Source organism: Stegodyphus dumicola, chromosome 4 (assembly GCF_044657685.1).
Source record: "Stegodyphus dumicola isolate Sdum_Otavi_A_Nest chromosome 4, ASM4465768v1".
NCBI classification, from domain to species: domain Eukaryota; kingdom Metazoa; phylum Arthropoda; class Arachnida; order Araneae; family Eresidae; genus Stegodyphus; species Stegodyphus dumicola.
In genome coordinates, this window is record NC_140771.1 from 174,573,417 (window position 1) to 174,591,979 (window position 18,563).

Consider the following 18,563-nt stretch of genomic DNA (forward strand, 5'->3'; position numbering starts at 1 on the left):
TCATTTTTTAAAATTTTATTATTTTCGATAATTTTTCAGTACATTCATACTAAAGTAAAAGTTGTCATTCAGAGTTAAAAATGGTCGAAATGAAAATTTCAAAATTTATGCTTAACTGTTTTCCGGTTTTTATTGTGCATTTGCCATACGAAAATATTAGGTGGAATGTAAGGATGATTCCGATTACTGAAGGAAGATTCAGAAAATTACTTTGCTTTATGTTTTAAGCATTTGATTTCCTTTATATATGTAATAGTAATCAGATATTTTATAATAATCAGAGTAATAATACAGTTTTCCTTTCATACTGCGTGGAAGAGATAAATAAAGCCACATACTGTAAAACCCTGAACGAAATATCCTAAATATGTTACTCACTGTCTCACATGTCTTCAGATTATCTCTAAACTTCCCAAATACATAGTTCTGAGTATTTAGTATCACATCCAAATTCCCATCATCTTTGTGCCTTTTCATTTCTCAAACTTATTACATCCAAGAGTCATCCTGTAATATCCACCTAACACAACCTCTGAGCTCTCTAGTATATCATGGAATTACTTTTACAATCCTTATTCGCTAGAGGTGTTGAGAATGAATATTCTGAGAATGGTTGACAGCGGCTCTTCTTTAGACAAAGCAGCGCAAATATCCTCAGAATGTTAATTGATAAAGTCCTGAAGACAATTGAGAGTCGGTATCTTCACATATTCTAAGACATAGGTCATAAACATGACATTTTCAGGATATTAAATTACAACTTTCTTTAGCTATGAATGAAAATGTTTGCGTACCCAACTGGAAGTATCAGACGAACTTGGAATTGCCCAAAGTGTCATCTCCAGGCATTGGCAACGATTCCAAGATGATGGTAGTGTGAGTAGACGTTACAGCACAGGTCACCCCAGAGTTACAACGCCGAATGAGGACCGGTATTTGGAAGTTACTGCCAAAAGAAACAGGCGGAGCACAGCCTCAGACCTGTCTCGTCAGCTCTCTTCAGCCACTGGTACGACAATTTCAAGGCAGACCGTGTGCAGACGCTTAGGGCAGATTGGTCTATATGCTCGTAGACCTGTCAGATGCGTTCCACTTATTGCAACTCACTGTCGCCTGCGGTTAGCCTGCGGAAAAACAAGAAATTATCAGTATGTGTTCTCAGTTTAAAATATGCAACATAGATAACTCTAACGTAGCATTTAAATTATTAAATTATATGATAGTTTATAGCCTGAGTGAAATTAGGTGACGATTATATTTTCTGATAATACATAATCGCTAAGTATGTCAATACCACTCTATTAAACCCTTATTATTTATACAAATGATTACGTTGATTGTATTACATTGATATATATTATGATTACTTTCATGTATGATGATTATATTGATATGTACTAAATACACTTTCCAATCTGTATTTTAGATGAGCATGTACATCAAATTTACTTTATAATCTAAAACTTACATTATTCTGTCACTGTAACGGATACAGTAAGAGATTCAGCAAATATACACATTAATGATGTGCTAACAAATTTAGCAATGGTATATAATGTTTATCATATTGCAGGGTTACTATTATTTTGCATTAACCAATTATTTATAATTTCAGACCTTTACTATAACTTCTCTTATCCGTTTCCTCCCCAGAAATATAAATAAATTAGAGATTACTTAAGCTTGGATTTTTGAATTATGGGACTGAGGACATGTTATTTTAGTTAACTTACATCTCGGTAAAGTTTGTCGTTATTCAGCTTTGCGTTATTTGCTGCCGATATTTGAATTATCACTCCAGTTAGAATTTTGAGCCATCTCCGATTTAAGTCCAGTTGTGTATTCTTAGACTACTAGTTCACGTTTTAATTAAAATTTGACTGCTATTTTAGTTGCATCGCCACAAGTAGTGGTTGATTTCTATAGGCACGGGGAGTGCATTTTTTACAAATTCCGGTTATTTTAAACTTTTCAAATCTCTGCAGTTGTTACAGACACAGTGATGATTCGCTTTACATCCGTTAAAAGCTTAGAAGTAGCTTAGGTTCGTAAAGCAAGTCAACCACTATAATTTATAATAAACTATTTCTTATTTTTTATTTATGAAAATTTAAAGAATGCTTTTAAAAATGTTCGTTGCTTTTGAGCATTTAATTTATTTTCATTCTATTCATATAGTTTATAAATAGAAATACAGTAAGCATAAAAGGAGGAAATTCATAAATTATCGCACAACTAATATAAACCATATACGAAAGGCGATAGATCAGATTACTTTCGAAATAAATTAGATTCTAGTCTGCTATATCAGAAATGAAATCAAAACTGCACATGAATTCGAAACAAATCAGTTTTAAAGAAAATATGAAATTGTAAAATGTTAGTAAGTATAAGGAGTACAAATTTTACACGCTTTATAGACACTCATAAAATATGTTTCTTATTGGAAACTAAAAGAATCTTCTTCGTGATTAAATCCCCAGACAGAAATATCATGCTTCTGATGCGCTCGGTTATCCTGCTAGAATGTCTTATTACATTTTCTCTGTTATCTAACTCCATTATTTTTCCTTTCTGTTGACTGTTATTTATATGAATAACACGAGCATATCTTGGCATATCTAATAAAAATATTTATGCAGTCGTAAAGATATTTGGAAGAAATGCATGGATATTTCGAGTTAAGAAATGTATATCTAGTTTGTGCCCAATTTCAACAGATTCAGTACTTCAATAAATTTTGTAGAGTTATAATAATTCCTATGGAAACATCAGTAACCTAAAAAGTATAGAACATGTTATAGGCGTGTATGTACTATGTTATTCTAAAAGCAATGGTTGTGCAACTCCTGCTGAAACATTTTATACTGAAATACGTATTTCATTCAAGTATTTTCTGACAAATAATTGCTTATTTGATTTGCAAAAATCCCATTTTATATATAGTGTTGTAAATTTATTTAAATATATGGGTTCAAATAATTACGTGACTTAAAACGTAAATAATGTTTAAGTTACAGTATATTCCGGCGTATAATGCACACGGGTATATAACGCGCACCTATACTTTCAAACTGCATTTTTAAAAAAAAATTTAGGTATATGCCCCGTATAAAACGCACCATTTTCCTTACGAAGAAACCTAAAAGATGCATATGCGTTGTTCTTATCTTATTTATCCCTTCATTCGAAAATTTAGAGTTAAATGTTTTCTCTTTGTCAAGTCATTTGAAACCGTGATTTTGAAGTTAACATTGAAGGCTTTAGTAAATCTCATTTTCTTAGTTGAAATCCAGTTGATATAGAGTTTCTTTTAGTAGTAAATGAGATTTTTGCCAAATAAAACAAACACAGTGCTGGTTTGAAACACAAAGTCATTTAATTTGCGAAATAAAATGCAAATAATGCTGAATCATGGATGTTTGTTGTTGGTTAAAGCTTCATACGTGAGTGGAGGAAAAATTAAATTACAATAATTAATATGTCAGAGAATGAATATGCTTTGCATAAAGGAGTAATAAAATGGCCTGTCCTATATTTGAGTGTAGCAAACTGTGTCCTAGAAGATCTCCAGAATGGATTAATTATAACAAGAAATAGGAATGTTTTGTCTTGGACGATAAAAAAAAAAGGGGGAAACTCTTGCTATTGTACTACAACTAGTCGATAGTTTTGAACTGTACTTCATCATCTCTTTGTCCCCTATTTCTTATAAATAACATATATGAGATGACGCTGCAAACAAAACAATGTTTGCGTACTTGTAAGCATGCGCATTTGTCAGTGTTTTTGTATTTGTTTTTTAATGTGTATATGTGTTTGCGTATTTGCCCTTGTGTATTTGCGTATCTGCGTTTGTATCGTGTACTTGTAAGTGTACTTGTCAGCGTACCTGTAAATATTGTGTATTTATGTATTTGCGCCAGCATATGTAAGCTTTGTACTGCAAGCACCTGTATCGGTGTACTGCAAGAATAACACTATTTTGATGTTTCAATATCATCAGCATTTCAATAATAGCATATTTTAGTATTGGAAATTTTATATACCAACCAACATGCATGGCTATTGTCCTCCTGTTCTCAGTGTCAGCATTTTCGTAAATACGTACACCTGTCGGCACTTGTGGCTTTGCTTTATAAAGAGTATGTGTATCTGCATATTGTATATGTGTAACTGCGTATTTGCGTTTGTAATGCGAATCTGTTTTTGTAAGTATCATGCATCAGTTAGTGCTAGTGACAGCAGATTTGTAAATATCTTGTATTTGCATATTTTCGATTGTGTTGTGTATTTGCTTCTGTAGAACTCTGTACCTGTAGATATTAATATCAGCGTATCTGTACAAATCATGCATTTACTCCAGTATTGGGCACCTGTAAGTATTGTATTGCAAGCACTTGTATCGGTGTATTACAAAAATAATCAACAACACCAGCATTTCTATAATAGCATAATATTATTTACATAATAGGAATTTATATAACAATATACATAGCTACTATCCTTCTATTTCTGATTTCTATACAATTATATATTTGATGCAACTGTAAACACAACACTATCAGCGTTTTTGTAAGCATATGAATATGTCAGCATTTGTGTATCTGCTTTTAATGTATCTGTATTAGCGTATTTGTGTAATTGCGTAGCTTTTGTATTGCGAATCTGCTTTTTTTTTTTGTAAGTATCATGCACTTGTAAGTATTAGTGCCAGTATATTTGTAAATATCATGTATTTGCGCATGTGTATATGTGTTAGCGATTGTATTACGTATTTGCGTTTTTAGGAAAGTTTGGACAACAAATTGATAAGCTTCTAGAAGAATGTTATTGACCACGATAGCAAACAAATAATTTACTGTCAAACATTGGAAATATGGATGAAGTTCTTGTAATGTTTCATATGTTAGGAAATAATACAATAATGTGAAAGGAACAAAAATAATTCACTTAAAAATCACAGGTCACGAAAAATCTCACCTCACCATATACTTTTCTCCTCAGCGGCCAGTATAAAATTTTAAAGCAACAAGGTTATTTTTAAAAAGAATGACGATACTGAAATATAATTTCTCAAATGATGCTTTCATTTATGTGTACTTGTATAGTTATTAGCATCAGCGTATCTGTAAATATCGTGTATCTTCTCAAGTCTTGTGCATTTTTAAGTATTGTAAGTACCGCATCGGTGTGTTGCACAAATTTCTTTCTTTTCCTTTTTTTCCTTAACGTTTTACATATTCTATATATTAGCAGTTTTATTTACGTCTGTTAGTAAATAGCGTGTATATATACCACTTCTGCAGTATTATTTGCCTCTGTAACGTATATTGTTCATATACTTAGATATCAAAGGTATGTCTCCCAAATCAGAATGTACTGTTTATGTGTGTTATCGTGTTAATGCCGAGTATTAATATATGCGTAACTGCTATTATTTTTGCTAGTGTATGGCCACATGCTCTTTCTTCACGTCTCCTCTCTCCTCTACTCTTCCTTCATTTCATTACTGTCATCTTTTCTCCTCCCTTCTCTCTCTGTTATTCTCCTATGTTATTCCCTCTCTCTCTGTTATTCCCTCTCTCTCTCTGTTATTCTTCTATTATATTTATATGCATTTATGTACAATCACAGCATTATGTTATTCCATCACCTATGTAAAGCTAAAACCGCTCCAGTATGACACTGTAACCTCTATGATTTAAATTACAATAAACTCTCGGTGGAGCTTTCTGTGGCTCCGGGGAGTAGTTGCTTCTAAATAAGGGAGGACGCGGGACAGATGCCTGCTTACCTATGTTAGACACCAGGCGCCCCCGTCCTCCGTCACCTGTGACCTACCTGAAGAAGTGGGCAATGAATTGGATGAAGTGAATGAATTTGAATGAAGTGGGCAAAACGAAAGAATGCAAATGAAATTGAAAACTTTAAAAAAAACTTTGAGTTATTGTAGTGGATTTGTGACTCGGAATAAGCTAGTTATACGAAAAAAAGCTTCTAAAGTATTCAGAAAAGTTTGGAGAACAAATTGATACGTTTCCAGAAGTATGTTATTGACCTCGTTAGCAAACAAATAATTTACTGTAACACATTGGAAATATCAATGAAGTTCTTGTAATGTTTCATATGTTAGGAAATAATGCAATAATGTGAAAGGAACAAAAACAATTCATTTAAAAATCACAGGTCACGAAAACTCTCACCTCACCATATACTTTCCTCCTCAGCGGCCGTTACAAAATAAAGCACCAAGGTTATTTTTAAAAGAATGACGATACTGAAATATAATTTCTCAAATGATGCTTTCATTTATGTTCATGAGAAAAGATGGAAGGAGGAAAATGGTGTGAAACTGTGGATAAGAAATATTTGGCAAAAGCTTCCTTTTGCATTAAGAAATCCAAAACGTATTTTAGTTTGAGACATATACAGATCACTTTGAGATATATTTGTTATGGATAATACAGAGAAATTGTCTAAATGATTATAATACAGATATTGCAGTTATTATTGGCGGATTAACGGAACAGCTCAGCTATTAGATGTATGCATCAATAAACAATTCAGAGAAAATTTAAAACTCCAGTGGAACTCGTGGATGTTAGAAGTGAACAAGCATTAACAAAAGGAGACCTAAGGTTTCATGCCAATCTATAAATTGCGTGTGAATGGGTAATATTTGCATAGAATGGAATTAAACTCCAAAAAATTTAAAAGTCTTTTAAAAGATGTAGTAAATCTAACAAAATAGATGGAATGGAAGTTAATAACTTATTTATTGATCAGAGTAACAGTGATGGTGAAGATGAAACAGAATTCGATAATGTACCTGAAGATATAACAGAAGACGAATAGGAAGAATTTTTCATGTTATCCGATAACTAAAATTTTTAAGTTCATAAAGTATGTCTTTTCTTTTAAATAAACAGCTTTTAGGTACATGTAGAAAACTAAATGTTCTATGCTAATCTTTTATTTATTTTTATATCAATCATTTCTATGTCAACCCACCAGCGGCCGAGCGGTAAAGACGCTGAACACTGGTAGTTCGGTCCGAGGTTCGAATCCCGAGAACGGGCTGGCTGCATGGGCGTTTTCGTGGTTTTCCCCATGTGTATAGTGTATACGAGAGAGTTTCCCTTAGAAAGTCCTCCACAAAGGCATCCCTCCCTTTAGGCAGATAGCCCTCGTATGATTTGCCGTAATTGAATAATCCAATCCAATCCGTATAACGCAAGCCCTTAAATTTGGGTATCATTTTTGCATTAAAAGTATATACGGTAGATAGGAGTATAAAATAACATAATGAAAGCACGATGTTAAGTCCTATTTTTATGAAAATTACTTTATACATTACATATTTTAAATAGTATACTATAGTTACTGCATTGTCTTAAATAATATTTTTGTTAAAATTACTATATTTTACTTACTTTCTTAAATTACTATATACAATTAGTGGAGGAATTAAAGCCATAACAAGCAGCATTTTATAAATAAAGACGCCTTTTAGGATATGAAATTCTGAGATACATACAAGTTTCCTTACCAGTGTGGCTTAATTTACATTAGTTAACCAAAGACAGTCTTGAAATTTCGCGCTAAAGAGCATGAAGCATATATTAGAGAAAAACAAATATAAATCCTCTATTGCTTAACACTGTTGATCAGAAAATCGTGTTTAACATTGTTCTGTAGCCAAATTATTCAGAAAACATCTTCCGTTAGCGAATTAGATTTTCTAGATGTGTTTCCCATAATAATTTTCTTTCAGTTCAAGTTAACATTCTCAATTCCAATTTGTCTTTATCCTCATCTTTTACGGAAATTATTGCACAGCTGTTTTAAATTTCTGTCAGTATACGGCGCCAGTAGCTTTACTTCCTTCCTCTTAATGCTATAACTTTATCGTATCTTACCGCTGGCTTCTCTTTCGTTATTTGCACTTCAACAGCTGGAAATATTCTATATTTAAACCTTCGAAACCTGCAAAATTTCTGAATACTACGTTTATTCTTGTCGATTTAATTCCTTTAATGTTTGTGATTCGGCGAGTTATGTTAATTCAAATACTTACTTTTAGGTATATATAGGAACATAATTTAATATAATGAAAGCATGATGCTAAATAGTACTTGTTTTAAATTTTTGAAACATGTTCAAAGTTTACTTGAGGAAAACAAATTTGAATAATTTAATGGCAATTAAATGAGCAACTTCATTGTAATAATCAGCAAAAATATATCTTTGACTCTAGGTTCATTCGAACCTAGAGGCTATCCTACGCAATCAAATCATTGTTATTACGGCGGTGAACGAGAAGAGATTGTACTGACTAATCGAAAGAATAAAGACAACTTTTCTTTCCACCAAGCATTACAAATTCTACTTTGCTTGCCGCTGTAACGGCAATGCTTTCTTAATACTGGACTAAACTTCCTTAAATAATTACATTTAGAGATATTTTTTCCTTGTTTGTGCTTATTACTCCGTTGAAATGTTTCACCAGTTTATTATTGTTTGATTAAATAGTTATCATTAATTTAGTAAATCGGTAATCATAAACATGGTCTTCAAGAAAGAATGATAAAAGTTCCTGAAATTGTTTTCAAATATATAGTATACGAAACTTTCCTAAAGTACTTTTTCTTGATTTAGTCACTCAAAAAATATCAAACACAATTAATATGTTTCGTCATGTGAACTATTAACAGCATGACAAACGTAATAAGGATAATCAGCTTCGGTTCAAAACATAAAGGTCTGCAACGGAGAATGAGGAAAAAATAGCGTCTATACTGTTTGCTCAGAATTGAATATAAAGTGCATTTTCTATTAAGGCATATATAGTATGTATTATAGTGTATATTATACGTGTTTTGATATATATAGTGTGCATGCATGTGTATAATATACATGATAGTGTATTATACACATGGTTTATATAAGTATCATATACATATTAATTGTGAATGTCCCCAATTTAAAAGCTTAAACAAACATTAATTAAAACAATTATTTATCTCCAATCTTTGCATTGCATTCTACAAAATTCTGCGAAATTTTGAATTTGGTCCATACTCTGGCAAGAACATTGTACAATGTTGAAAATTTCTCGCGTGATTATGTGTTTGAAATAGTCAAGTTATCACCATAAACTTCATTTTTCAAAAAGCCAAGAAGAAATGATGTGGGGTAAGATCAAGACATCTTCCGGGCTATGGGACATGTCCATTTCTGTCAATTAAATATCCTGATTTCAACAACTGAACATATCTCGCACATGATTCGCAAGTTGCGAGGCAGTTCTATCTTGTTGATACAAGTTCACACTGAAAGTTGATATTATTTTTAATAAACAGAAAAGACCAAAAATATTATTTATTAGGCTGTGCCACACATTTAGTGAAATAAAATTTCGAATGCGTTCTTGTGTCATTATTGGGGTACTAAAATTGGCAGCTGTAGATAGCAGTTAAGCAATATTTTGCATACAATAGAATCGAAGCATATATTAAAGAAATTCAAATTCATTTGGCAAGCTCTGTTTTATTCATTGTCAATTTCTGTGTTCATTGCCAAATCCTGTATTGTTCATTGTCACGTCCTGTGTTCACTGTCAAGCCTGTTCATTATCATGGGTGTTTTCGTACCATGTTAACTGCGTGAATAATTCTATACTCCTTTTTCTGATATTGGAATTTTATAGGGATGTAACCTTATTCTATTAAATATGATACCATAGATGACTTTTTTTTTATAAAAGATGCAGTTTTATTGTTTATATCATGTTTGATTTTTCTTACCGTATATGTAGGTCACTGAAATTTAACTCCTTGATTTAGCATTTTTCCCGTTCGCTATGAATTAAACAAATGTCTGCGTACTCGAAGTTTAATCAAGGAAGTATTGTCTCTTAAGGTATCGTGCAATTCTGTTGATTTGAAGGTTATCCATGTAATTAACAAAGAAAAACTAAGACCTGTCTCTCTATAATTAAGCACACCAAGCATAATATCAAGAAAACCAAATGGTAAGAAACGAAAAAGAAATGACACGAAATTTGGGGTAAAACATACCTGTCTCATCACAAGTTTGGTATCTTTGCTACATCTAATACAGAATATAGAAAAAATTAAATTGTCATAAAAAGGAGTAATTTAAATAAATTAAAATAGATTAAAGTTTACACTCATAAGTATACCTAATATTTGAAAAACATCTGGAATACTATCGTTATAATGTAAAATTCTGGAATACAGTATGAAGTATCATTTTGATTGATAAATAAAAAAAAAATTAAAAAAAAAAAAAAAAAAACTTATATTTCTGGAAAATATCTCTGAAATCTTAAATTATTGCCAGAGCCCTAGGCTAAGCCCTTTTTCGAAGATGTTTGAAATCCAGGGCCCGTGTTCTTTGTTTTTTGAGGGAAAAGTAGAATTCTGTGCTAACATTGCAGATGCTAAAATATTGCCTACTTTTTAGCATCTCCAATGTAGCTATAAATTAGGCTTTGATAATGGTAATCGTATTTTACTTATCATGTGTATATTTTTTTTTGCAGTCTCAATTACCTTCATGAATACACCTGATGATCAGACTGGGAGAGAAAGCAGTGACCACATGATCATTTGTGGGGTACGTGCAGATCCTCTACCCATTATTTCTTGGTATGTGAACGGGAGTCTTATTGTGGATGGTGAGTACAGATTCTTATCATTGTGGTTAAAGCGTTTCTTTGATATTCATTTAGTTCTAAAATTTATAAAAAAACATTTATCACAAATTAACTAATAACTGGTGACCTAAAAAATAACAAGAAGTGAAAAAAAAATCAGTAATTCAAAAAGTATAGACTCTAGAATGAGAAGGGTTTCGCAGAAATTCCCAAAAAATACATGAAATTTCTATAGAATGAGAACTCTCACAAGAACATAAGATCGCTTAGGTTCGATTCCAGATGAACGGGTTTTCTATATGGGTATTTTCGTGGCTTTTACCATTTATGACATGCATACAAGTCATTTTCCCTTAGAAAGGACTTTCATGAAAGCATTTAATTCCTCAGACAAATAGCACTCACCTATACTGTCAAAACCAAATAAAACGAATTAAATCAAACTATATAACGAAAATTTGTATTGCCAGGATAGTTATTTTTCCCCCGACAAGTAATGCTGTAACAATATAGAACAGCTGGCCATTTCGTACGGAACTATTTAAAAAATCCAACACGCACATGATCTGAAAGCAACCGATTTAAAGAGGCATCATCAATTGTCAAACTGGATTTTTCAACAGATGGAAAATAGTACGACTGCCAGTCAAATGTCTTATGGACTACAAGGCACATCGTTATTTTAATGGAAGGCTAAATGCGCACAATTGCCACATTTGTACGAGAGAGAAACCAGACGGAATTTTGGAAATGCTTTTGAATAACCAATGATCACAATTTGGCGGGGTCACTGCTTAATTTATTATAAGCCATTTTTACTTGGAACAATCCACAGCGATGCATTTTAAACTGTTTACAATGGAATATACAGTAGAGGACTGTGCAACGCTTTTAAGAAACAATATTATTCCCCCAATGCAAGGGAGTTAAGTGCTCCAAAATGTTACATTAATGAAGAATGAACTTTATCTGCACGGGTCCTTTCCACCACCTGCTGCGATCAACCCTTTACGATGAACGTATTTTCAACTGCTCTTTCCTGCATAAATGGCAAACATGTTCTCTAATTGTTTACGATTTTGCTTATGACATTGAAATTTGTTTGAAATGTCACGTTTGCGTGACATTTGCTTGAAACGTCACAGGTGTACTTAGGTAGCTGACGTTATTGCCATATCAATAAAAATTACTTGCTATCGACAGAAATTCAGTGAATGGTGCTGTGCAGCCACGAATGACGACCATTCTCATTACTGACTGCTATCACATTGAATTTCATTACCCACGTTTTATAGCCTATCACAACTGAGCGAGGTTACAGGCGAAAATAATGGGCCAAAATCACCGTGGACGAAAACGAAAGCAAGGAAAAAACGTCTCCGATCAAAACATCGTGGGAGAAAAGAAAGAAATTAAAAAAAATCGCAGGTCTAAAATATCGTGATATAAAACATCTTCGTTTAAAATAAAGCGGTTCAAAAACATAGCAGTTTTAAAGCACGGTCGTAAACAATAGTGATAAAAATGAACGAATACGCTTATTATATCTCTAACAAAGGAGTCTTCTTGGCAGAAAGTTTAATTTTTTAAATATTTAGCCTTCGCTGTGAATGCGCTGTAACCTTGGCATTCGTTATAGTGATGTGTTGGTTGCAAACGAAAAGGACTAGAAAAGAAAATATCATTTTAGTAGAACATCATTCTGTTTGAATATTTGCTCGGAATGGCAAAGTTTGCGCAGGGATGCTTTCAAAGTTGCGCGTGTTGAGAAGATATACAGGTCTGCCAATATACAAATTTCCAGCATAAAATGAAAGGATAAGAGTTTGTAATATGAGACTAACGATCTTCATGAAGGTGACATGGTATGTTGGGATACCGGGTGTTATACAAGTATGATATTAGTTTCTGTTTTGATCAAATAAAGGAAACAAAAGTCCTAATTCCATACAAGGGATTCGGCATAATCGGGATTTGGATGCTTCTTTACGTCTGGGCTACACCATACTATACCCACGTAGCACATGACGTAGCAACGACGTTACTACGACCACTTTGCAACCTCTCGAACCAGTCTGCAACGTCTTTGCTACGTCATGTGCTACTTGGGATAGACTATCTGCTTTAGCCAACACGAAGACGATGTGCATAAAATTTCCTGATCCTTAGACAATGGTCTTTTCTTTCACTTACCAATAGAATAGAACAAGTGACCATAGAATTGAGTAATACTTAAGGTTTAACCTTGATAAAAATTATAGTGGAGCCAGGCAACGTCTTTTTTTATCAACACTGCTCAAATGCTCAAAGCTTGAGAAATAGATTCACTACTCTTGATTATTCATCCAACGTATTTGTCTAGCTAGTTGTTAGTCCTGAGATAAGAAAAGTTCAGAGGAACTCTAAACATATTTTATGAATGAAGAACAAGAAGAAACATTGGTACAAATAAACCTCAGATGGAGTGTTGTTGTGCATTAAGTCCCAATACTCAGTTAAAATTAAAATTTTGAAGTTCCACGTGGAATAATACCTCTGTATTCACTGTAAGCTACATTTCCATTTACAGTTTACCTCAAGTAGCAATAGAAAGCCCCAAAATTATGTTTAATACTTTGTTTTATATTTATTAATTAAGAAAATTAAGTTTAATATTTTTTATTTATTCCAAAATTATATGATACGGTGCCAACGTAAGAGTATGTTAGACGCTTACAGAATAATAAATAGTGTATTGAACTAGAGTTAATGTTGGGAAAAAAACAACATATTTTGACATATTGTGTTCCCAAACGGAGAGTATTATTTCGCACGAAACATTAAACACGTTTTGAACTGAAAGCAGAGGTAATTTTTTAATGAATTGCATCTAGGGTAGTAATTTGACTTAGGTACGTTTGTGTCGATCTGTCACTTCAGATCAGCTTTGTCAAGAAGAGTATATTATTAGCGATTTAACTAGTACCATATCGGAAATAGAACTGTCCACCTGGTCACGAAGCGACTTTCAGGCAGAGGAGTTTGTTCTCAGAAGATAAGTATAATTTTGCTAAAACAAAGTAACCCCTAACAGAATAGCGACTCAGCCTCCTATCTACGTATAATATATATCTACGCAAGGACAACGTGGCAAAATGCAAATATAGAAGGATATTCAGAAACTACGTCTTTATTGATCGAAGGACATTAAGCTGAAGCTTCACTGAGTACATGCACATACTGACGTTTCCGACAATGAAACAGCACAATTTATATTTTCGTACTGAAAAATGGTAACCTTACCCACACAACTTCCACTATTGCGTAGCTTTAAAATGCTAGGTCATGGAAAAGTGGCAGAACAGTTGAAATAAGCGTTCGGAAGTGCGTCTTTTGGTGCATTTTGGTCTTTTGGTTTCATTGTCATCAGACACCATGAATGCGCTTCGCCTACACTTTACCTGACTCAGTCATTTTCATAGCAGAGCAGAAAATGATTTTTGTTGGGCTAAACAAATATTATCCGGAAACAAGGATCCAATTTTTATGTTTCGAGACCTAAGTAACAGTTTCTTATAGTTATAACACAGGCTTTTAATGATTTCCTACTTTTAAAATCCATCTACTGCAAAATCGTCGTGTTGTACTTTTACATGCATTTAGTGATATACTGAAATAGTGTCGGAACGGAATTTTGATTCTGCTATTGCCGTTTTGTTGCTGAGGATGATTTGTGAAAACCACCGCTTACTTGTTCCAATGATCAGCAGTTTTCAACCAGAACTGTCCTTGTTGTCCAAAGCATTTTTTGGAATTATGTTTTCACATATTACATTTTCATTTCCACGCTAGCCGAAATGGTAAACATTCTTTTCAGTATTAAGAGTAATATAGAAAAGCAATATTTCATTTCCACGCTAGCCGAAATGGTAAACATTCTTTTCAGTATTAAGAGTAATATAGAAAAGCAATATTTCATTTCCACGCTAGCCGAAATGGTAAACATTCTTTTCAGTATTAAGAGTAATATAGAAAAGCAATATTTCATTTCCACGCTAGCCGAAATGGTAAACATTCTTTTCAGTATTAAGAGTAATATAGAAAAGCAATATTTCATTTCCACGCTAGCCGAAATGGTAAACATTCTTTTCAGTATTAAGAGTAATATAGAAAAGCAATATTTCATTTCCACGCTAGCCGAAATGGTAAACATTCTTTTCAGTATTAAGAGTAATATAGAAAAGCAATATTTCATTTCCACGCTAGCCGAAATGGTAAACATTCTTTTCAGTATTAAGAGTAATATAGAAAAGCAATATTTCATTTCCACGCTAGCCGAAATGGTAAACATTCTTTTCAGTATTAAGAGTAATATAGAAAAGCAATATTTCATTTCCACGCTAGCCGAAATGGTAAACATTCTTTTCAGTATTAAGAGTAATATAGAAAAGCAATATTTCATTTCCACGCTAGCCGAAATGGTAAACATTCTTTTCAGTATTAAGAGTAATATAGAAAAGCAATATTTCATTTCCACGCTAGCCGAAATGGTAAACATTCTTTTCAGTATTAAGAGTAATATAGAAAAGCAATATTTCATTTCCACGCTAGCCGAAATGGTAAACATTCTTTTCAGTATTAAGAGTAATATAGAAAAGCAATATTTCATTTCCACGCTAGCCGAAATGGTAAACATTCTTTTCAGTATTAAGAGTAATATAGAAAAGCAATATTTCATTTCCACGCTAGCCGAAATGGTAAACATTCTTTTCAGTATTAAGAGTAATATAGAAAAGCAATATTTCATTTCCACGCTAGCCGAAATGGTAAACATTCTTTTCAGTATTAAGAGTAATATAGAAAAGCAATATTTCATTTCCACGCTAGCCGAAATGGTAAACATTCTTTTCAGTATTAAGAGTAATATAGAAAAGCAATATTTCATTTCCACGCTAGCCGAAATGGTAAACATTCTTTTCAGTATTAAGAGTAATATAGAAAAGCAATATTTCATTTCCACGCTAGCCGAAATGGTAAACATTCTTTTCAGTATTAAGAGTAATATAGAAAAGCAATATTTCATTTCCACGCTAGCCGAAATGGTAAACATTCTTTTCAGTATTAAGAGTAATATAGAAAAGCAATATTTCATTTCCACGCTAGCCGAAATGGTAAACATTCTTTTCAGTATTAAGAGTAATATAGAAAAGCAATATTTCATTTCCACGCTAGCCGAAATGGTAAACATTCTTTTCAGTATTAAGAGTAATATAGAAAAGCAATATTTCATTTCCACGCTAGCCGAAATGGTAAACATTCTTTTCAGTATTAAGAGTAATATAGAAAAGCAATATTTCATTTCCACGCTAGCCGAAATGGTAAACATTCTTTTCAGTATTAAGAGTAATATAGAAAAGCAATATTTCATTTCCACGCTAGCCGAAATGGTAAACATTCTTTTCAGTATTAAGAGTAATATAGAAAAGCAATATTTCATTTCCACGCTAGCCGAAATGGTAAACATTCTTTTCAGTATTAAGAGTAATATAGAAAAGCAATATTTCATTTCCACGCTAGCCGAAATGGTAAACATTCTTTTCAGTATTAAGAGTAATATAGAAAAGCAATATTTCATTTCCACGCTAGCCGAAATGGTAAACATTCTTTTCAGTATTAAGAGTAATATAGAAAAGCAATATTTCATTTCCACGCTAGCCGAAATGGTAAACATTCTTTTCAGTATTAAGAGTAATATAGAAAAGCAATATTTCATTTCCACGCTAGCCGAAATGGTAAACATTCTTTTCAGTATTAAGAGTAATATAGAAAAGCAATATTTCATTTCCACGCTAGCCGAAATGGTAAACATTCTTTTCAGTATTAAGAGTAATATAGAAAAGCAATATTTCATTTCCACGCTAGCCGAAATGGTAAACATTCTTTTCAGTATTAAGAGTAATATAGAAAAGCAATATTTCATTTCCACGCTAGCCGAAATGGTAAACATTCTTTTCAGTATTAAGAGTAATATAGAAAAGCAATATTTCATTTCCACGCTAGCCGAAATGGTAAACATTCTTTTCAGTATTAAGAGTAATATAGAAAAGCAATATTTCATTTCCACGCTAGCCGAAATGGTAAACATTCTTTTCAGTATTAAGAGTAATATAGAAAAGCAATATTTCATTTCCACGCTAGCCGAAATGGTAAACATTCTTTTCAGTATTAAGAGTAATATAGAAAAGCAATATTTCATTTCCACGCTAGCCGAAATGGTAAACATTCTTTTCAGTATTAAGAGTAATATAGAAAAGCAATATTTCATTTCCACGCTAGCCGAAATGGTAAACATTCTTTTCAGTATTAAGAGTAATATAGAAAAGCAATATTTCATTTCCACGCTAGCCGAAATGGTAAACATTCTTTTCAGTATTAAGAGTAATATAGAAAAGCAATATTTCATTTCCACGCTAGCCGAAATGGTAAACATTCTTTTCAGTATTAAGAGTAATATAGAAAAGCAATATTTCATTTCCACGCTAGCCGAAATGGTAAACATTCTTTTCAGTATTAAGAGTAATATAGAAAAGCAATATTTCATTTCCACGCTAGCCGAAATGGTAAACATTCTTTTCAGTATTAAGAGTAATATAGAAAAGCAATATTTCATTTCCACGCTAGCCGAAATGGTAAACATTCTTTTCAGTATTAAGAGTAATATAGAAAAGCAATATTTCATTTCCACGCTAGCCGAAATGGTAAACATTCTTTTCAGTATTAAGAGTAATATAGAAAAGCAATATTTCATTTCCACGCTAGCCGAAATGGTAAACATTCTTTTCAGTATTAAGAGTAATATAGAAAAGCAATATTTCATTTCCACGCTAGCCGAAATGGTAAACATTCTTTTCAGTATTAAGAGTAATATAGAAAAGCAATATTTCATTTCCACGCTAGCCGAAATGGTAAACATTCTTTTCAGTATTAAGAGTAATATAGAAAAGCAATATTTCATTTCCACGCTAGCCGAAATGGTAAACATTCTTTTCAGTATTAAAAGTAATATAGAAAAGCAATATTTCATTTCCACGCTAGCCGAAATGGTAAACATTCTTTTCAGTATTAAGAGTAATATAGAAAAGCAATATTTCATTTCCACGCTAGCCGAAATGGTAAACATTCTTTTCAGTATTAAGAGTAATATAGAAAAGCAATATTTCATTTCCACGCTAGCCGAAATGGTAAACATTCTTTTCAGTATTAAGAGTAATATAGAAAAGCAATATTTCATTTCCACGCTAGCCGAAATGGTAAACATTCTTTTCAGTATTAAGAGTAATATAGAAAAGCAATATTTCATTTCCACGCTAGCCGAAATGGTAAACATTCTTTTCAGTATTAAGAGTAATATAGAAAAGCAATATTTCATTTCCACGCTAGCCGAAATGGTAAACATTCTTTTCAGTATTAAGAGTAATATAGAAAAGCAATATTTCATTTCCACGCTAGCCGAAATGGTAAACATTCTTTTCAGTATTAAGAGTAATATAGAAAAGCAATATTTCATTTCCACGCTAGCCGAAATGGTAAACATTCTTTTCAGTATTAAGAGTAATATAGAAAAGCAATATTTCATTTCCACGCTAGCCGAAATGGTAAACATTCTTTTCAGTATTAAGAGTAATATAGAAAAGCAATATTTCATTTCCACGCTAGCCGAAATGGTAAACATTCTTTTCAGTATTAAGAGTAATATAGAAAAGCAATATTTCATTTCCACGCTAGCCGAAATGGTAAACATTCTTTTCAGTATTAAGAGTAATATAGAAAAGCAATATTTCATTTCCACGCTAGCCGAAATGGTAAACATTCTTTTCAGTATTAAGAGTAATATAGAAAA

The 18,563-nt window shown here is 32.3% G+C and overlaps 1 protein-coding gene across 1 annotated transcript in view; it reads left to right on the forward strand.

Annotated features, from left to right (window-relative positions):
- LOC118190126 (igLON family member 5-like) overlaps positions 1-18,563 on the forward strand; it is a 297,074-nt gene that overhangs the window by 210,503 nt on the left and 68,008 nt on the right. The window contains exon 4 of the mRNA XM_085815792.1: positions 10,571-10,705. Coding sequence (XP_085671918.1) covers positions 10,571-10,705 — 135 coding nt within the window. The remainder of the gene's footprint in view (positions 1-10,570; positions 10,706-18,563) is intronic.